The following is a 20,511-nucleotide window of genomic DNA, read 5'->3' as shown; positions in this document are numbered from 1 at the left end:
AATTAAATAGTTTGTCCAGGGCTAACCGGGCATATGCATAGCACATAACTGGATAGTGCTACTGAACATGCCTTATCTACTGGCTATTTTCTGGGCGGTCCAAGGACAGAGTCGGCACATCTACAGTTAAGTACTGATATTCAGCGCTTAACAGCATAAAACATGGTCCTATCTTTATACAATTCACCTTATACAGTTAAGCACTGAATATTGCAAATAACCACATAAGTTTTAACTGACCACCTATGCCTGGATATTCAATGCTGGTATTCAGATGTGTTCCAGCATTGAATATCCCGGAACAAAGCCATTGGAAGCCAAAAAAACACTAACTGCCACTCTGAATGTCTATCCCAGTATTTTTTTATATAAATAGAAGACAATAATTCTTTTAAGAGCAAGCTAAATATTTGAAAGAGGCTGAACTAAGAAAAAATACCAAAACTCAATAAACCTATTCCTCTGCACTATTTACTGAAGAGTTCTCTAGTTTTGTTCTTGTAGTTATTAACTTTTCATGTTCCTCAACGTGAAGGCCATATTCTAACTCTTTAATGATTACTGGCATTCAACAGATCAACAGCCTGGTAAGTATATTTGATGCAGAGCTACGCCTTCTGAGACATGAGAAGCAAAAGATGGACTTTCAGATGAAGATGGGGGACCTGATGCATATTACACTCTTTGAGGAACTGCTTCACCTGAAGGACTTTGAGAAACGAGAGGACACTCTGCAAGAACGTGTTACTGACCGTATTGCTGAGAAAGAAGAAATGAAGGTATCAAGTTTCAAATTTATGCAGTTCTTTTCATGTTTCCAAAAGGTAAATGAAGGATAGTACTAGACTAAATAAATTAGATCATAATGTAACATACCTGTGCCCCGTTTCCTTGCCCTGAGTTCAAGAGCAGCTTGGCAGGCTCTTATGGTCCCTGTATACTTTGTGCCTGGTTTCTTCACCAGGGAAAGGAGGTCACTGGGATTTTCCTCTCTTCTTCCAGGAAAACAAAAACAACAAAAGTAACTTTGAAAAAATCAAGTTGGCAAAATTTACAAGTTAAATTAAACTGTACAAATATTGGTTCATAGAAAGCACCATCGATGCATTTTAATAGTTGGAGTATTAATCCCTGTGAAGCATAACTACAGTATGTAAGGAAAAGGACCTCCTATGCATTTTTTAAAAATAAATATCAATTTAAATAATCCCTATATGATATTAACAAATAGATATAGAAAAAAAACCTTATTTTCCTTGTGTTCCACACAGTTATCTTCCCTCTTTTACCTTCCCACTGTACTCCAAGTTTTAACCATGCAAAAGGATGCAGCTGGACCACAGTTTTTGTCATGAGTCACAAGGGGAATCTGCCATGTCTGGTCTGATCATCTCTGCTCTGCTGTCCCTGATTCTGGGTCTGCCCCTCTTAGAGTGAGTGAAGGGGGATAGTCTGCTACTTGACTTCTTCCCAGTCATTGGGCCCACTGCTTTTGGAGGGTGCTAGTCCTTTACAACCTGTTGGATACTGAGCCCTACTTCTCTTGGAGGGCATGTCACTCCACTGCCTTGCATCAACTGGACCTATCCACCACCTCTGTGCCACTGAGCTTTTGTTACCCTTGTGACTGAAACTCTGCCATGTCTCGGTTGCTGCATCCTCATTTTGTGTGTGTGTGTTTGAGGGGGGGGAGTCCAGGGCCGCCATCAGAAATTTCTGGGCCCCTTACTGAGCAATCCTATTGGGCCCCCCACGCACCCCTTCCTCCCCCCCCCCCGACGCCCCCTCCCTTCTTCCATGGGCCGAATACACACATACTTTTCTGCTAATGCTCCACCTAAGCCAGTCCCGTAAAATCTTCTCACGTCCATTGGGTGATTTGGCATAGAGGAGATATTCATAAAAAGAACGTCCGTCAAGATCTTTACTCATAGACTGTGCCATTTGCTTTAAATCATCTTCCATCATTAATCCAAATTGCACAATTCTTTCTCTGTCTTTGTCCTGAATGGCATCTGGCCACATTGCTGGATCCTTCCAGTGAACAAATTTATGAACAGACGCGGAGAACGCATTTTTAAACAAATGTAGTTTATCCTTGTACTCCTTATGCAATTTTAATCATCTATGGATATGTTTGTATGTTTATTGTTCAAATGGCTTTATTTATTTCCCCAAATTAATTTTTGTTATACGCATTGAAAATATTTGATATTGCGTTTAAATCAAAATCTCAATAAACTTGAAATTTGAAACGAGTGCCCGTGAGATTGTGGGAGGGTTAAATACTCAAAACTTAGAAGAATAACAATTTACTTAAAGTTTTTGCTATGCCAGCTTTCTGGTATCTTTACATACAGTGGCGTACGTAGCATATGTAACACCCGGGACCCATCATTTTTTGGCACCCCCCCCCATCTGTAAGAAAAACATGATTTTTAGTAACAAACCACACGTCACACATGAGTACCTAGGAAAAGGCAGCATCTTACATATTGCAGTGAGCAGTACATCAATACACCCATTGTAAAACTAAACAAGCCAGACCAATCAATCCTACACCGTCAATCCTAACAGAAAACCATGTCTTTCGAACACACAGAACACAGAAAACACCTTTGCCTAGTATGGAATATGTCATCACAAACTAACCCCTCACTCTTTTACAAAACCGTAGTGTGGATTTTAGCCACAGTGGTAACAGCCCTGACGCTCATAGAATTCTGAGCATCAGAGCTGCTACCACCACGACTGGCGCTAAAAAACGCTCCACAGTTTTGTAAAAGGGGGGATAAAATAGAATTACACAGTTTCAACGCTCTAGCTCAGAGGTGCCCAAACTTTTTGAGCTTGTGAGCTACTTTAAAATGACCAAGTCAAAATGATCTACCAACAATAAAATTAAAAAACACAAAGCACACTATACGCTGAGAAAATGTTAATTATCATTCCTATTCTGGGTTTTTTTCAAAGAGGTCAAGGCAGATGACTCTATGCATTGTCACCTCAGTAACAACCATACAAAAATAGACAAATATACCCTCCATCCTTTTTATTAAACCACAATAGCAGTTTTTAGCGCAGGGAGCTGCGCTGAATGCCCAGCGCTGCTCTTGACGCTCATAGGCTCCCTGCGCTAAAAACCACTATTGTGGTTTAGTAAAAGGGGACCATATTGTAAAATATAGACAGCAGATATAAATTTAGAACTGTGCATAGTAAGTGAAGGGAAGTTTTCATCTCTGGGAATTTACCCAGTTAACCATTAAGTTATTTGGACAAATTCCTTTGAAAACTGTGGTAATACTGCCTCCACTTTGCTAAATTTAAAATAAAATCATTTTTCCTACCTTGTCTGGTTATTTCATGAGTCTCTGGTTGCACTTTCTTCTTCTGACTGTGCATCCAATCTTTCTTCCCTTCTATCAGCTTGTATGATTTCTCTCCTCCACACCTCATTCCCTCCCCCAACTTTTTCTTCCTCTCTCCCTGACCTTTCTTTCTTTTTTTCTGTTTCTCTTCTTTCCTTCTGTTTCCCTACCTGCCCCCTTTCTTTCTTTCTCCCTGCCGTTCCCCAAGCCACTGCCACTGCCGCTGTCATCGGGGAACAGGACCCACCAATGGATAACAGGCCCCAAAGCCGACGCCGACGCATGCTCTCCCTGCTTCGGGCCGATCAGTCTTCCTCTCCCCGACGTCAATTCTGCCGTCGGAGAGGAAGTTCCGCCCAGCCAGGCAGCGATTGGCTGGCCCGAACTTCCTCTCCGACGGCAGAATTGACGTCGGGGAGGGGAAGACTGATCAGCCCGATAGATTAGATCGCCAAGACAAAGTGAGTCCTGGGTGATCGACTCACTTTGCCTTGGCGAGCTACTGGCGCCCCTGCCTTAGAACACTGCCTAGGACCCTGGGGGAGCCCGGGCCCCCTGTCAGCTCCGGGCCCCTGAATGCAGGACTGGTAGTACTGCCATGATGGCGGCCCTGGGGGGGGTCAGTGCTTTGTGCCTCTTTGCGGATGATACCAAAATCTGCAATAGAGTAGACACCCTGGATGGTGTGAATAACATAAAGAAAGACCTAGTGAAGCTTGAAGAATGGTCTGAAATTTGACAGCTAAAATTTAATGCTAAGAAATGCAAAGTCATGCATTTGGGCTGCAAAAACCCAAGGGAGCGTTACAGTTTAGGGGTGAAGACCTTATGTGCACGACAAAAGAGTGGGACTTGGGTGTGATTGTATGTGATGATCTTAAGATGGCCTAACAGGTTGAAAAGGTAAGAGCGAAAGTTAGAATGATGCTAGGGTACATAGGGAGAGGTATGGCCAGTAGGAAGAAGGAGGTATTGATGCCCCTGTATAAGACTCTGGTGAGATCTCATTTAGAATATTGTGTGCAATTCTGGAGACCGCACCTTCAAAAAGATATAAAAAGGATGGAGTTGTCTTTGTCATAAGACATATGGGGACAGACTTAAAGATCTCAATATGTATACTTTGGAGGCAAGGTGGGAGAGGGGCAATATGATAGAGATGTTTAAATAAATAAATAACTGCAGCAAAATATGTTGCAAAAATGTTATAAGCAAAGTGGTGGAAATATCCTTTGAAAAACCATTTAAGTAAAGTGGAGAAAAAAGCCTCAACTAGTTTTATATGCAGACGGCAACCCAATGAGTTTTTTAGCCGTTCTTAATCTGTATCATAGGCAAAAAACTCCACTAATTCTCTAAATGTAATCTTTCAAAATAGGAAAATATTTCACCACTGTGCACAGGGAACAGGAAAAAGAACCTTCAGGAAGGTTACACTTATCTTCACAGCTGTTGATGTAAGCCAGGACCTCGATCCAAAAACGCAATGATCTTCCTACAGTTACATTTCTGGCATTGAAGTGAAGACAAGGAACCGATGTCCAAATCCAACAAGTTACTTGTTTCACCAACAAATGGCTGCTTCAGGGAATTCCCTCCTGTTCCGTTCACAATTTGGCTCCACAATAGTGCCTGACTTATAGCTCCTGATATCGTGAGATGTTTAAATACTTACGTGGTGTAAATGCTCATGAGTAAAGTTTCTTTCATTTGAAAGGAAGCTCTAAATGAGAGGGCATAGGAGTTAAGTTAAGAGGTAGGAGTAATCTAAGGAAATAAGTTTTTACAGAAAGGGTGATAGATACGTGGAACAGTCTCCTGAAAGAGGTGGTGGAGACAAAGACTGTCTGTATTCAAGAGAGTGTGGCATAGGCACGTGGGATCTCTTAAGAGAAAGGAAGAGATAATGGTTACTACGGATGGGCATACTGGATGGGTCATGTGGCCTTTATCTGGCATCATGTTTCTATGTTACTGGGACCTGCTCCTCCTGAAGCTGTTGCTTCTCAGCCATTGTGCCCTGTTCCTGTGTGGGTGAAGGAGGTGATACTTCAATGCATGGCTTTGTTTCTGAGCCACACCAAAGTCCTGATGCACTTTTTTCAACATGATTCACCTTCTTCACTGGAAGGGATTTGTTTCACCAGGGTTTACATTTTCTCTAAGTCCACAGTTTGCTAATTCACTTAGGGGGAAATTCTAGAAACAGCGCCCTACCAGTGCCTAAGTTAATTAAGAAAGCCCCTTCTCAATGATAAACTATCTCCTGTTGTTCACTCTTTTAAATCAGACACGGAGGGAAGATGGTGTCTGGTGTATGCTGCGGTGCACTCAGCGAATTTTGTTTTTCTCAATATATACGGCCCGGTCCAAGACCACCCGGATTTTTTCAAAGAGCTTCAGCTGGCGCTGGTTGAATTTGGTTCTTGTTCTCTGATATTGGGAGGGGATTTTAATCAAATTCAAGACTTATATATTGATAGATCATCTTCTTGCAAACCCTCCAAATCCAGGTCTTTCACAGCTCTTCATGCTTTAAATGACGCCTTCTCCCTTGTGGATCCTTGGCGCTTACTTCACCCGAAAGGCAGAGAATACACACATTTTTCACCACCACATAATACCTACTCGAGAATTGATTTCTTTCTCCTGTCATCTTCTCTTATTCAAGATCTTACCAATACTATTATACATCCAATCTCTCTCACGGATCATGCTGCCATCTCTCTATATGTATCTATCTCTGCCCCACGTAAAGAATCCCCCTCTTGGCGACTGAACAACGCCTTACTCCTAGATGAGGAAATTGTTGAAAAAATCAATTCTTTCACTGCGGAGTTTTTTGAAAACAACTCTAAAGATCCTGAAGTCTGTCCTTCTATTGTCTGGGAAGCATACAAAGCAACCCTTAGAGGTGAATTGATCAAAATTGCCTCTTGGAAAAAGAAACAGTCCACGAGAAAGGAAAAATACTTAGAAAATTCTATCAAAACCTTAGAATTACAATATATGTCTAATCACTTACATGACCCAGCTACTTTCCAACGTATCCAAAATCTTAAATATGAATATAATACTTTGGTTTCATGTATAGCCCGGCGCAATATCTTCATTTCCACTTCTGGTCATTACATGGGAGATAATCTTATGGGTCGCCCTTTAGCCAGATATCTTAAAACCAAATCCAAAAGACTACATATCACGGCTATTCAAGATCCATCAGGTTATTTAGTCAAAACCAAATCTTTAATTTCCTCTCATTTCGAAAATTTTTATGCTTCTTTATACAAATCTGAATTTGCTGCTCCTGAATCAGGTATAGACTCCTTTCTTACCTCCTTAACCCATCCGACCATATTGGACTCTGTTAAATTGGAACTAGATTCCCCGATAACTATATTAGAAATTGAAGCTGCTATATCTTCCCTACCCACAGGGAAAGCCCCTGGCCCAGACGGCTTTACTAACAAATTCTTTAAACAATTCCGCGCCCTCTTAGCTCCTCATCTTCTTACATATTATGATTTCCTCCACTCCGGACAAACAATTCAATTTCACTGAGGCCACCGTTGTAGTAATCCCTAAACCTGACAGAGATGCCACCTTGGTTAAAAACTTCCGCCCTATCTCTCTCCTTAACTTAGATTACAAGATAATGGCAAAACTACTTGCATTAAGACTTACCAAGGTGATCCCGTCTCTTATACATAAAGATCAAACAGGGTTCATTAAACAAAGATATATAGGAGATAACCTGCGCCTCTTTCATCATATTAACGCTCATGCTAAAACAATGTCAGACCCTGTAATAGGCCTAGCTATTGATGCTGAAAAAGCCTTTGACCGGGTGGAGTGGCCTTTTCTTTTCCGTGTCCTGAAGTGGTATAATTTTGGCCCATTCTTCATGGATTGGATAGAAACGCTATATCGTCAACCCACAGCTCGTATTCTGATTAACAACTCTTTATCCAATAAATTTTTCCTTCACAGAGGTACTCGGCAGGGCTGTCCTCTCTCACCATTGCTATTTAATTTAGTGTTGGAGACCCTCCTTTCAGCTATTCGACAATGCTCCTTAATTAAAGGCATTCCCTCCTCTGATCGAGACTTCAAATTAGCAGCTTATGCTGATGATGTCTTACTTTTTCTTAGGAACCCTCTAGTCTCTCTTCCTCATTTTATTCATATTGTCACTCAATATTCCCTCCTCTCCGGCTACTCTGTCAATTGGGAGAAATCAGAGATCTTCCCTTTGAATGATAATATTCTTCCCTCAGATCTGGCTCACTTTCCTTTCTCATGGTCGCATGAAGCTGTGAAATACTTGGGGATTTTAATACATAAGGATCCGGATCATGCTCAAGATCTTAATATATCCAAAGTCAAAAATCTAGTTCTAAATAATACATCTCGAAGGTCTCCACTTTTTTTGTCCTGGTGGGGTAGAATAGCATCCATCAAAATGACCCTGGCCCCTCAAATTAATTACACTCTCTCTATGCTTCCTCTTCTATGCCGAAAGTCGTTTTTTCATTGGCTAAATAGGAAGCTCTCTGAATTCATTTGGAACAAGAAAAAACCTCGAATTGCTCTCGCCAAGCTGAAAGCCTCTAAGATTAACGGTGGTCTTAACTTTCCGGATTTTTATCATTATTATATTGCTTCGCTAGCTAAATATGGAGCTTACTGGCTCACTGACTCTTCTCCCCAAGATCCTCCTGCCTGGTTTGAAATGGAGTGCTTTTTATGCGCGCCTTTACACATCTCCTGCCTACTAACGGTGTCAGTACCCAGACACTTGAGAAGGTACTCTTTGTTGGGTTCAACGCAGCATGCTCTTCATCTTCTAGATACATTAGCTGAGATCTCAGTTTATGATAGTCCACTCATGTCCCTTTGGAATAATTCCAAAATCCAAAACCATGGCAAATCCCTCTCATGGAAACGGTGGCAGCGGGTGGGTCTATGGTTTGCTCATCAAATATCTACTTCCACTTCGTCGGTTCCTTTTGATATACTCTGCTCTACATACTCGCTCCCTCCTTCTGTTTATTCACAGTGGCTCTCACTCACTGGAGTGCTGTCTTCTGTGCATATACGTTTTGACTTCATGATTTCCATTCATACTATTCGCTGGCTCCTTCGGTGTGGGACTGTCTTCAGGGCCTGGGGTCTATGGCTACTATGTTGGATGTGGTTCCTTGGGCAAGGGCACACATGTGTCCTCTCCAGCATGCCTTACTCTGTTGCAGGGCTCCATACAGAGATGATTTACAGACCTGTCTTCCCTAGACTCTTGAGTAGAGAGCTGCATGGGAATGGGGACGATGGGAATCCCGCGAGTTCCCCCTTTGGGTTGCGGGGATCCCATGGAGTTGGAGGCAGCTCGAGCCGAGTGACTCGTCTTCTTTTCCTGCCCTCCTGCAACATGCAGCGTGCAGCACTCCCAGCACACCACACGTAGCCGACCTAGAAGTCTTCCCCCGATGTCAGAGTTGACGTCGGAGGGAAGGCTTTGCATCAGCCATGTGTAGCGTGCAGGGCCCGCTGCCCTACAAAGAAGTGCTGCTCTGAGTCTGACGTCGGGAGAGGTTGTGGGAGTCCTGCATGTTACCTCCAAAGTGCTCAAGCGCCTCGCGTGCCACATTGCAGAAAAGGACATCAGTATACCCTCCATGTTGTAGTCTTCTTTGCAGCGTGCAGCGATCTCCGCACGCCTCCAATAGCTGACCCAGAAGTCTTCCCTGACTTCAAAGCTGACGTCGGAGGGAGGTCTTCGCCTCAGCTACATGCAGCGTGCAGGGCCCGCTGCCCTGCAAAGAAGTGTGACTGGAAATAGTGCTGCCCTTCAGCTACGGTATTTAGAACAGCCTGAAAAAAGATCGCTGGTGCAAAGTGGTCAGACAAGCTGGATATGGTGCTGAAAGAGGCACTACAGAGAAGAGAGGGCAGAGAAAAAGTTCCCTTCAGAGGAGACACTGCCCAGGAAAAGGATCTAGGCTGCCCTAAATAGCTGAAGGTGAGACTGGGAGGCCAGGGGGAAACCAGAGAATGCTGCAAAAAGGAGAGGAGGGGGAGAACGCTACAAAGAAGGGGGAGGTAGGGAGTCCACATGCATATGCTTGGGGGGGAAGAAATAATGGCTCTGAAAACAGGAGAGGGAGAGAGATGGTGGACAATGGGATTTAGGGAGAGAAGGAACAGAAAGGAAGAGAAGTTGGACACAAAGGATGGGGGGATAGAGACACTGGATACGAGGGTAGTTGGGAAGAGAAAGTGAGAGCTGTTGGACCCTGGTGTGTGTGTGTGGGGGGGGGTCAGAAAAAGAGGGAGGGAGCAAGAGCATGCACGCGTTGCAACAAAGAGGAAGTGCATTGGGACATGGGAGATAGTGCACACAGGGAATGGAAGAAAGAGGAGAATTTTTGTTCATAGAGAGGGAGTGACGTACAGATGATAGGGAAGAGAAAGATGAGAGGGAGAAATGTTGTGGTGGAAAGGGAACAGTGGGACAGATTGAAAGGGATGCAAGAGGGAGAAATGTTGGACATAGTGGTGAAGGGAATGGAGGGAGAGATGTGGCATGGTGCTGGAGAAGGGTGATAGAAGGAGAAATGTTGGGCATGGGGCTGGTGGGCAGGGCGAAAGATGCTGCATATGGTCAGGGAGGATGAGAGAGGGATAAATGCTGGACCATAGTGGGAGGAACCAATGGACAACAACAGAAGAATTTGCAGAATTCGGAAAAGCGGAAAAAAGAAACTGGGATGAACTTGATGGAAAAATAAGTCTCCGGACAACAAAGGTAAAAAATTGAATTTGTTGATTAAAATATGTTAGCTTTGGGAAATGTATATAGCAGATGTCTTTGTATTGTGTTCAAAAGAAAAGAAAAAGCATTTCTGGTTTTAGTTCTACAGTGTTGAAGTATTTGTCCCTTGCTGTGGCTGATGGGATCCCCAAGCACCACCATCTAGAGACGGCCAGCAGTTGCTGGCAGCATCCATGAGCCACTACTGCGCTACTGCTGCCTGCTGAGGTTGACAAAAGGGACCCCCGGCCACCTGCAGAGGAAGTCCTCAGCTGACAGCTCATCAGCTGAATATTTATATTTTATATTTACATTTAGAGGCTCTGGTAGAAACCCATTTACAAAGTATGTATTCTTCTCAATATTTCCAAATTAATTAAAGTGTCTTTGCTTATTTGTAAATGGGTCTCTACCAGAGCCTTTAATTCAGTAGCATAATTAAATGAAATAATTACTTCTGAAGTTTATAGGGTTGGGTGGGGACGGATTTGATTCCAGCGGGAACGGGTTTGATTTCTGTCCCCGTGCAACTCTCTACTATGGAAGCCTGCCTTCTTTTTCTGTGGGTGGAACGCCTCCTCTAGGCACTATCAGCAGTGCATGTGGTGGGAGTCAACAATGTTCAAGCTGACTTCCTCAGCAGACAGACTTTTGATCCAGGCGAGTGGGATTCCAAAGCATAGTGCAGCATTGGGGTCGGCCCCACTTTGATCTCATGGCCATGGCAAAGAACAAGAAAGTGGATTGTTTTTTCAGTCAATGATCTGAGCCTGAAAGCGAGGATCTCAACGCTCTAGTGCAGCCATGGCTTCTCCTTTATGTCTTTCCTCCCTGGACTAAGGTAGGCCAGGTCATTTAGTGGATCGTGGTCCATCCGAGCCATGTCATTCTGGTGGCTCCAGATTGACCTCGCAGACCATGGTACGCAGATCTGATGTGTCTTCACAAGGGCTAGTGTGTATGCGTCCATTCCTCCTGGCAGAGAGGGTAGGCCAATGGACAAATTTGGCAGGTGCCTTTACCAAAACTCAATGTTGGCAAACATAGTAGGAAATGACAATTTTTTTTCTCTTTCCAGAAATACATCCCTGCATGTAAGACAAAGTCTTTTTAACATCTTATCTCTATGGTTTTCCAACTTTGTAAGTACATGGTGAGATCTACTTACGACACCTTTGAACTTACTTCTCGAGCAGCTGCTATGTCGGTGGCTATGAGATATCATGTGTGATTACGTGTCTCAGACTTCAACGTTAACCACCAAGACCATCTAGCCCAGTGGTCTCAAACTCAAACCCTTTGCAGGGCCACATTTTGGATTTGTAGGTACTCGAAGGGCCTCATAAAAAAAATAGTTAATGTCTTATTAAAGAAATGACAATTTTGCATGAGGAAAAATTCTTTATAGTTTATAAATCTTTCTTTTTGGCTAAGTCTTAATAATAATATTGTCATTTATAGCTAAAGAGACATATGATCAAGAAACTGTTTTATTTTACTTTTATGATTATGATAAACATACCGAGGGCCTCAAAATAATACCTGGCGGGCCGCATGTGGCTCCCGGGCCGCGAGTTTGAGACCACTAATCTAGCCAATGCTCCATGCCTCAGTGACAAGCTTTTTGGAGACTCTACCAACACTGCCATGCAAAAACTTTCTGCTCATGAGACCAGATGGGACACGGTAAAGCCTAAAAAAAGCCTCCGCCTGCTCACCCTTTTAATCCTGCCTCTTCTTACCAACGGAGATTTTCTGCAAAGGCTACTGCTCCTGTTCCACCTCCACCTCGAAGGCAGAGGCAACAACCATGTCCAACAACCAGCTGCTCCACAAAAGCCTGCCCAGCCTTTTTGACGTGTTCCTTCTGAGCAAAGCCAAAGTTCCTATCCTCCAATCTCTGCCTCAGCCAATAGGGGGGATAACTTCAGATTTACATCAATCACTGGGAGCTCATTATATCAGATCTTTGGGTCCTAAACATCATTCATCAGGGTTATGTCCTCCACTTCCACACCCTTCCAATCATCCTTCAAGAGAGTCTGCTTTAAACTCGACACAGTTCTCCAAGAGATTTAATCCCTGTTTCTCCTCATTGCCATCGAGGAAGTTCCCCTTTCCCAACATAATCAGGGATTTTACTCCCGCTACTTCTTGGTTCCAAAGAAGATGGGAGGACTGCAACCCATTCTGGATCTCAGAGCTCTCAACAAATATCTCATCAGGGAGAATTTCAAATGTTCTCTCTTGCTCTTCTCTATCCCCTATTGACTCAGAATGAATGGCTATGCTCTCTGAGAACATAAGAACATAAGAAGTTGCCTCCATTGGGTCAGACCGTATGTCCATCTCGCCCAGCGGCCCGCTCTTGCGGCGGCCCACCAGGTCCTTGACCTGTGAAGTGAAATTTTGACCTTTACAATGTACCTCTACTTCTATAACCTACTTCTGCTTCTATCTGTATATTCTCAACCTTTATAATCTACCTCTACTTCTATAATCTACTTCTGCTTCTATCTGTATCCCTTTATCCTTTAGGTACCTATCCAAACCTTCCTTAAACCCCTTTACTGTGCTCTCACCTACTACAACCTCCAGAAGAGCATTCCATGCGTCCACCACCCTCTGGGTAAAAAAGAACTTCCTAGCATTGGTTCTAAACCTGTCCCCTTTCAATTTCTCTGAGTGACCCCTGGTGCTCGTGGTCCCTCGCAGTTCGAAGAATCTGTCCTTATCCACTTTCTCTATGCCCTTCAGGATCTTGAAGGTTTCTATCATGTCTCCTCTAAGTCTCCTCTTCTCCAGGGAGAACAGCCCCAGCATTTTCAACCTGTCGGCGTATGTAAAGTTTTCCATACCTCTTATCAGCTTAGTCGCTCTTCTCTGGACTCCTTCGAGTACTGCCATGTCTTTCTTGAGGTACGGCGACCAGTACTGGACACAATACTCCAGGTGCGGGCGCACCATTGCACGATACAGTGGCATGATAACTTCCTTTGTCCTGGTAGTGATACCCTTTTTGATGATGCCCAGCATTCTGTTTGCTCTCTTTGAGGCTGTCGCACACTGCGCTGATGGTTTCAAAGTTGTGTCCACCATCACCCCCAGGTCTCTTTCAAGGTTGCTCGCCCCTAGCAATATTCCCCCCATTTTGTAGCTGAACATTGGGTTCTTTTTCCCTACGTGCATGACCTTGCATTTCTCTATGTTGAAACTCATTTGCCACTTTTTTGCCCACTCCTCCAGTCTCGTCAGGTCCCTTTGCAGGTCCTCCATGGTTTTGACCCTGTTGCAGAGTTTGGTGTCATCAGCAAATTTAATGACCTCACATTTCGTCCCCGTCTCCAGGTCGTTGATAAACACGTTGAATAGGAGCGGTCCTAACACCGATCCCTTGGAACTCCGCTCGTGACCCATTGCCAGTCTGAGTAATGCCCTTTTACTCTAACCCTCTGTTTTCTGCCCGCCAGCCAGAAAACAGAGGGTTGGACCTCAAGAAAGCATACACGCATATACCAATCCATCTGGCTTCCATAAAATGCCTTTGATTTCGAATCAGTCACCGTCACTACCAGTACAAAGTCCTTCCGTTCAGCCTTGCATCTTCTTCCAGAGTCTTCATGAAGTGCTTAATTGTAGTGGCTTAATTGTAGTCCTCCGATCCCAAGGTCTCCAGGTGTTTCCGTATCTGGATGACTGGTTGATCAAGGCCTCATCGTCTCAGGAGGTGGCTCTAGCAATGACTCACACCATTTCTTTCCTTCTTTGAAATCAATTTCCCAAAGTCCAATCTGAAGCTAACTCAGCTTCTCCAGTTCATCGGGGCTATTCTGGATACTACTCTCATGAGGGCATTTCTTCCTCCAGATCGCCTAACTGCTCTGCTTCATCTATGCCAGCAGATGTTTCAGCTCCAAACACTCTCTGCGAGATGCATGATGATTCTTCTAGGACATATGGCCTCCACAGTTCATGTCACCCCACTTGCCAGACTGCAACTTCGCACTCCTCAGTGGGCCCTCGCTTCTCAGTGGGCCCTCGTGGTTTCAGGCAATAGATCCTTTCTCACAGCATATCTCTGTAACCTCATCTCTTCTGCAGTCGCTCCACTGGTGGATGACCTCCTCCAGTCTATCCAGAGGTCTTCTTTTCCATCTCCCTCCTCATCAACATGTGCTCATGATGGATGCTTCGCTGTACGCCTGGGGAGCACATATGAACAGTCTTCAGATGCAAGGTCATTGGACTTCCACAGAGCGCAAATTTCACATCAATTTGCTAGAACTCAGAACGATGCAATATGCACTAAAAGCTTTCAAACATCTTCTGAGCGATCAAGTCCTCCTCCTTTGCAAAGACAATCAAGTAGCAATGTACTACATAAACAAGCAAGGAGGCACGGGCTCTCTTCCACTTTGTCAGGAGGCTCAAAAGATTTGGCTTTGGCGATGGCCTGCAATCTTTTCCTGAGGGCAGTCTATATACAAGGCAAGCACAATTCCTTGGCAGACAACCTCAGCAGAATTCTTCAGCCTCATAAATGGACATTCAGCTCGACAACTCTTCAGTCCATCTTTGCACAGTGGGGCACTCCTCAAGTGGGCTTGTTTGCAGCTCCCCACAATCACAAGTTGCCCCAGTTCTGCTCCAGATTTTACTCACCTCACCGTCTGGAAGCAGATGTGTTTCTCTTGAATTGGACGCAAATGTTTCTCTATGCATTTCCTCCCACTCCTCTCATCTTGAAAACTCTTTTCAAACTCAAACAGGAATCAGCCACCATGATACTCATAGCTCCTCGGTGGCCCAGACAGCATTGGCACTCCCTTCTACTTCAACTCAGCACCAGGGAGCCCATACCTCTTCCAATATTTCCTTCTCTGCTTACACAGAATCAAGGAGCTCTTCTTCATCCCAACCTGCAATCGTTACACCTGACAGCTTGGTATCTCTCGGGCTGACCTCATCACATCTTTCTCAGCCTGTATGCAGTAATATTGATGCTTCTAGGAAGCCGGCCACTCAACAGTGTTATCAACAAAAGTGAATTTGGTTTTCTTCCTGGTGTCTCCGTCGTTATCATCATGATTCAACTTCCTTGTCAGTGGAATTGGTGTTGGATTATCTACTTCATCTGTCTGACTCTAGACTTAAATCTAAATCTAGCAGAGTCCATCTCAGCGCTATTACAGCTTTTCACAGGTCGTCAAAGGAAAGCCTCTAACTGCTCATCCCTTGGTCTCCAGATTCATGAAAGGGCTTTTCAATGTTAAACCACCTCTCAAACCTCCTCCTGTAGTCTGGGACCTTAATCTAGTTCTTTCCAGGTTGATGAAGCCTCCATTTGAACCAATGGCCACAACTCATATCAAGTTTCTCACCTGGAAAGTTGTTTTTCTGATCTCACTAAGTTCTGCCAGGAGGGTCAGTGAGTTACAGGCATTGATCGCAGAAACTTGGTTCACGGACTCACATGGGTGGGATATGGTTATACCGGGCTACAATCTACTTCGTCAGGACAGAGAGGGCAGGTTAGGAGGGGGGGTATCTCTATACATTAAAGAGGACATCAAAACCACCAGGATCACAGATGTCAAGTACACCGGGGAGTCCCTCTGGGTAAACCTAGCAAGAGGCAGAGAAAAATGCCTGTATCTAGATGTGGTATACAGACCCCCAAGACAACTGGAAGACATGGACGCAGAATTAATTGAAGACATAGAGAATATCACTCTACGAGGAGAAGCTGTACTGCTAGGGGACTTCAATATGCCTGATGCAGACTGGAACTCATTTTCAGCGACAACCAGTGGTAGCAGGAGGCTCTTAACCTCCATAAAGGGAGCACGTCTCAAACAAATGGTAATGGAGCCCACTAGGGCCCAGGCGATCCTCGACCTGGTACTCACCAACGGGGAAAGCTTCTCAGAGGTCTCAGTAGGAGATACGCTAGCCTCCAGCGACCACAACATAGTAAGGTTCAACCTTAGGAAAGGCTTCCCTAGATCAAACACGAAAACAAAGGTACTCAATTTCCGGGGCACAGACTTCGCACGCATGGGAGATTTCGTCCATCAGATGCTGCAGGACCAAGCGGAGACCGATGATGTAGAAGCTAAGTGGTTAACACTGAAATCAACCATACATGAAGCAACTAGCCGCTTCATAAAATCAGTAAATAAACGACAAAGAAACAATAAACCCCAATGGTTCACCGCGGAGATCTCGCACCTCATTAAGGAGAAGAAAAAAGCGTTTCTCTCCTACAAGCGCACGGAGAAAAGAGAGGCAAAACTAGAATATAGGACCAGGTCTACAGCGGTCAAAATAGCAGTTAGGGAGGCAAAACTTCGAGTGGAAGAAATTCTGGCAAAAAACATTAAAAGGGGGAGAAATCCTTCTTCAGGTATATTAGTGACAGAAAAAGGAACACAGGCGGGATTGTACGCCTTAGAAGACCGGACGGAAGTTACGTGGAAGCAGATTCCGATAAAGCCGAACTACTGAATGAATACTTCTGCTCAGTCTTCACCTGTGAGGTACCGGGACACGGTCCGCAGTTGAAGGCAACACAAAGCACAGAAGACCCGTTTCAGAATTTTGAGTTCACACCAGGTGAAGTTTACAGTGAACTGGCAAGACTCAAGGTGAACAAAGCCATGGGACCAGACAATTTGCACCCAAGAGTGCTCAGAGAATTGAGCGATGTCCTAGTGAAACCGTTGGCTGAGCTATTCAATCTCTCCCTAAGTAAGGGGAAAGTTACCCTGGACTGGAAATTAACTAATGTCGTTCCTCTGCATAAAAAGGGTTGCAGGGCAGAGGCTGCAAATTATAGACCGGTGAGTCTCACATCAATAGTGTGCAAACTTATGGAAACACTAATTAAAAGCAAATTGGACACGATCTTGAATGAAGGGAATCTTCGGGATCCCAGTCAGCATGGATTCACCAAGGGTAGGTCCTGCCAATCCAATCTCATCAGCTTCTTTGACTGGGTAACAAGAAAGTTGGACTTGGGAGAGTCTTTGGACGTCGTGTACCTGGACTTCAGTAAAGCTTTTGACAGTGTCCCACACCGCAGGCTGCTAAGCAAGATGGAATCGATGGGGTTAGGAGAGACACTAACTGCATGGGTCAATGATTGGCTGAGTGGCAGACTTCAGAGGGTGGTGGTTAATGGTACCCTCTCTAAAACATCGGAGGTGACCAGTGGAGTGCCGCAGGGCTCGGTCCTGGGTCCACTCCTTTTCAACATATTCATAGGGGATCTGACTCAAGGGCTTCAAGGTAAAATAACACTATTCGCCGATGACGCCAAACTATGTAATATAGTAAGTGAATGCAGTTTACAGAATTATATGGTGCAGGACCTGCTTACATTGGAAAGTTGGTCCTCAACCTGGCAGCTAGGCTTCAATGCTAAGAAATGTAAGGTCATGCACCTCGGAAGCGGAAATCCATGCAGGACGTACTTCTTGAATGGAGAAACTTTAACTAGGACTTCAGCAGAACGAGATTTAGGAGTAATCATCAGTGCAGACATGAAAACTGCCAATCAAGTGGAGAAGGCTTCATCTAAGGCAAGGCAGATATTGGGTTGTATCAATAGAAGTTTCGTCAGCCGAAAGCCTAAAGTCATAATGCCGTTGTACAGGGCCATGGTGAGACCTCATCTGGAGTACTGTGTGCAATTCTGGAGGCCACATTACAGTAAAGATGTGCGCAGAATTGAATCGGTTCAACGGACGGCCACCAGGATGATCTCGGGGCTCAAGGGTCTCTCGTACGAAGAGAGACTGAACAAATTGCAGCTCTACACTCTTGAGGAACGTAGGGAGAGGGGAGACATGATCGAAACATTTAAGTACCTCATGGGACGTGTTGAAGTGGAAGATGATATTTTCTTTCTCAAGGGACCCTCGGCCACAAGAGGGCACCCGCTCAAACTCAGGGGCGGAAAATTTCATGGCGACACCAGAAAGTATTTCTTCACAGAGAGAGTGGTTGATCATTGGAACAAGCTTCCAGTGCAGGTGATCGAGGCAGACAGCGTGCCAGACTTTAAGAATAAATGGGATACCCATGTGGGATCCCTACGAGGGTCAAGATAAGGAAATTGGGTCATTAGGGCATAGACAGGGGGTGGGTAAGCAGAGTGGGCAGACTTGATGGGCTGTAGCCCTTTTCTGCCGTCATCTTCTATGTTTCTATGTTTCTATCCACTCTTCACAATTTTTCACCATGATAAAGTGGTTCTATGCACGCATTCTAAGTTTCTATCGAAAGTGGTTACGGAGTTTCATCTCAATGAGTCGATTGTTCTCACAGTTTTTTTCCCTAAGCCTCATTCTCATGCTGGAGAAACAGTGCTACACACTCTGAACTGTAAGCGTGCTTTGGCCTATTACATCAACAGGACAAAGCCATATACAATCTCCCTAACTTTTCGTCTCATTTGATCTTATTAAGTTGGGACATCCTGTTTCCAAGAGGACGATTTCCAACTGGTTTGCTGCATGAATATCATTCTGCTATACTCAGACTGGACTGTCCCTGGAGAGTTGTATCACTGCTCACAAAGTCCGAGCTATGGCAGTTTCTGTTGCTTTTCTCAGACCCACTCCTATTGAGGAAATCTGTAAAGCTGCCACCTGGTCCTCATTTCATACATTCACTTCATATTACTGTCTGGAAACTTTTTCCAGACAGGATGGGCACTTCGGCCAGTCAGTATTGCAAAATGTATTTTCTTAGAGGCCAACTCTCCCACCATCGCTTTCTAGTTAGCTTGGAGGTCACCCATGTGTGAGAATTTGCTGCTAGCTTGTCCTGGGTTAAAGCATAGTTTCTTACCATAACAGGTGTTATCCAGGGATAGCAGGCAGATATTCTCACAACCCTCCCACCTCCCCTGGTTGACTTCTTAGCTGGCTTATCTTAACTGAAGGGACTGCGCGCCTATGTCGGGAGGGAAGGCACTTGCCCATGTGTGGTGTGGGCTGATCGCGAACTTTCTAAACTTAAAGTTGCGATTCACTTTTGAAGTGTTCATACCAGGGCTCTGTCGGTGACGTCACCCATGTGTTGGAATATCTGCCTGCTGTCCCTGGATAACACCTGTTACGGTAAGTAATTGTGCTTTATTGAATAAAGACTTAGCATCTTGTACACCATTCCTGCAGTTTTCCCTTTGCTTGTGCCTCCAAAAAGAGGATATGTCCGGGGAAATCCGGACAGATGGTAACCCTACCCATACTTAGAAAAAAAGATTGGTAGGAGGGATGCCCACTTCCTCAGCTCTCTGTCTCCTCTGGACCCCCCCCTCCCCCGTATCTCTTATCTGAATAAGACAGCAGGAGGGATGCTCAGTCCCTCCTGCCCACAGACCCACCTCTCCAAAATGGCGGGCCTTCCCCTTCCTGGTGCATCCTGGGATGCACGGGGAGGGGCCCAAGGCCCTACCCAAGGGAGGGGTCTTAAGCATCTGAGCCAATCAGGGCCTTAAGTCCCCTGTCCACTGCATCCTGGGATACACAGAGAGGAGCCTAAGGCCCTGATTGGCTCAGATGCCTAAGGCCCTTCACTTCCCTGGATTAAAACAAACGGTTTCCTTCTACTTCTTTTCACTCTGAGCAGCTGGGTTGTACTGTTGTTTCTCTCTTAGGGCCAGATTCTCAAAACTTAAGATTGCCTTTAATGCAATTGCTAAACCGGTTCCATCCGGTTTAACATGCATGTATTTTAGTGGCGGATTAACAAAACAACTTATTATGGTCTTTTCTGAGCTTCCTAGCAGTCTACGATTCTGCCATGCAAATGGGCTCATCAATATTTAAATGAGCACTCCAGTGGATTCTTCATCATTGCCAAGTGATTCTCCAAGTGCAGGGTCGGCATTTGATGACCAAAAATCAGCGACTGTCCGAGGGTGCCGGTACTGTGAAAAGCATATCTCTGGCATGTGCTTTGACTGAGGCTCATGAAAATAAAAGAATTATTGATTCACAGAAATTAAAGTCTTTTTTGGGGGGCATGGAGGGGTGACCAAAAGCATGCTTCTTGAGCGCTTGTATTATAATCATGTCTTATGTGTGTCTGGTTGTGGTTCATGATAAAATGGTACTGCTACAAAGTACTTAATCACAGGGGTGGAGACATTCTGCAATTTTGATAAATAAAGAACTAAGGTTCATTTATACCTGAAACACTATGGAACCTTTTGGGTTAAACAAGGAAATTGAATGGGGACTAGTGGATGGTATCTAATTAGCTTTTTGGAGGGGTGGGATGTTGGTTAGGGATTCAAATATGGCATCCGCAGCAAGT

At 44.6% G+C, this 20,511-nt stretch overlaps 1 protein-coding gene across 2 annotated transcripts in view; it reads left to right on the top strand.

Moving 5' to 3' along the window:
• Positions 1 to 20,511, top strand: part of CFAP44 (cilia and flagella associated protein 44) — a 553,092-nt gene that overhangs the window by 385,536 nt on the left and 147,045 nt on the right. For both annotated transcript variants that reach the window (XM_033943382.1, XM_033943381.1), the window contains one exon: positions 576 to 779. In XM_033943382.1, the coding sequence (XP_033799273.1) occupies positions 576 to 779 (204 nt within the window). The remainder of the gene's footprint in view (positions 1 to 575; positions 780 to 20,511) is intronic.

The sequence above is a fragment of the Geotrypetes seraphini genome, chromosome 4 (assembly GCF_902459505.1).
Source record: "Geotrypetes seraphini chromosome 4, aGeoSer1.1, whole genome shotgun sequence".
NCBI lineage: Eukaryota > Metazoa > Chordata > Amphibia > Gymnophiona > Dermophiidae > Geotrypetes > Geotrypetes seraphini.
Note: the sequence above shows the minus strand (reverse complement) of the source record. Positions and strands in the feature narration are given on the sequence as shown.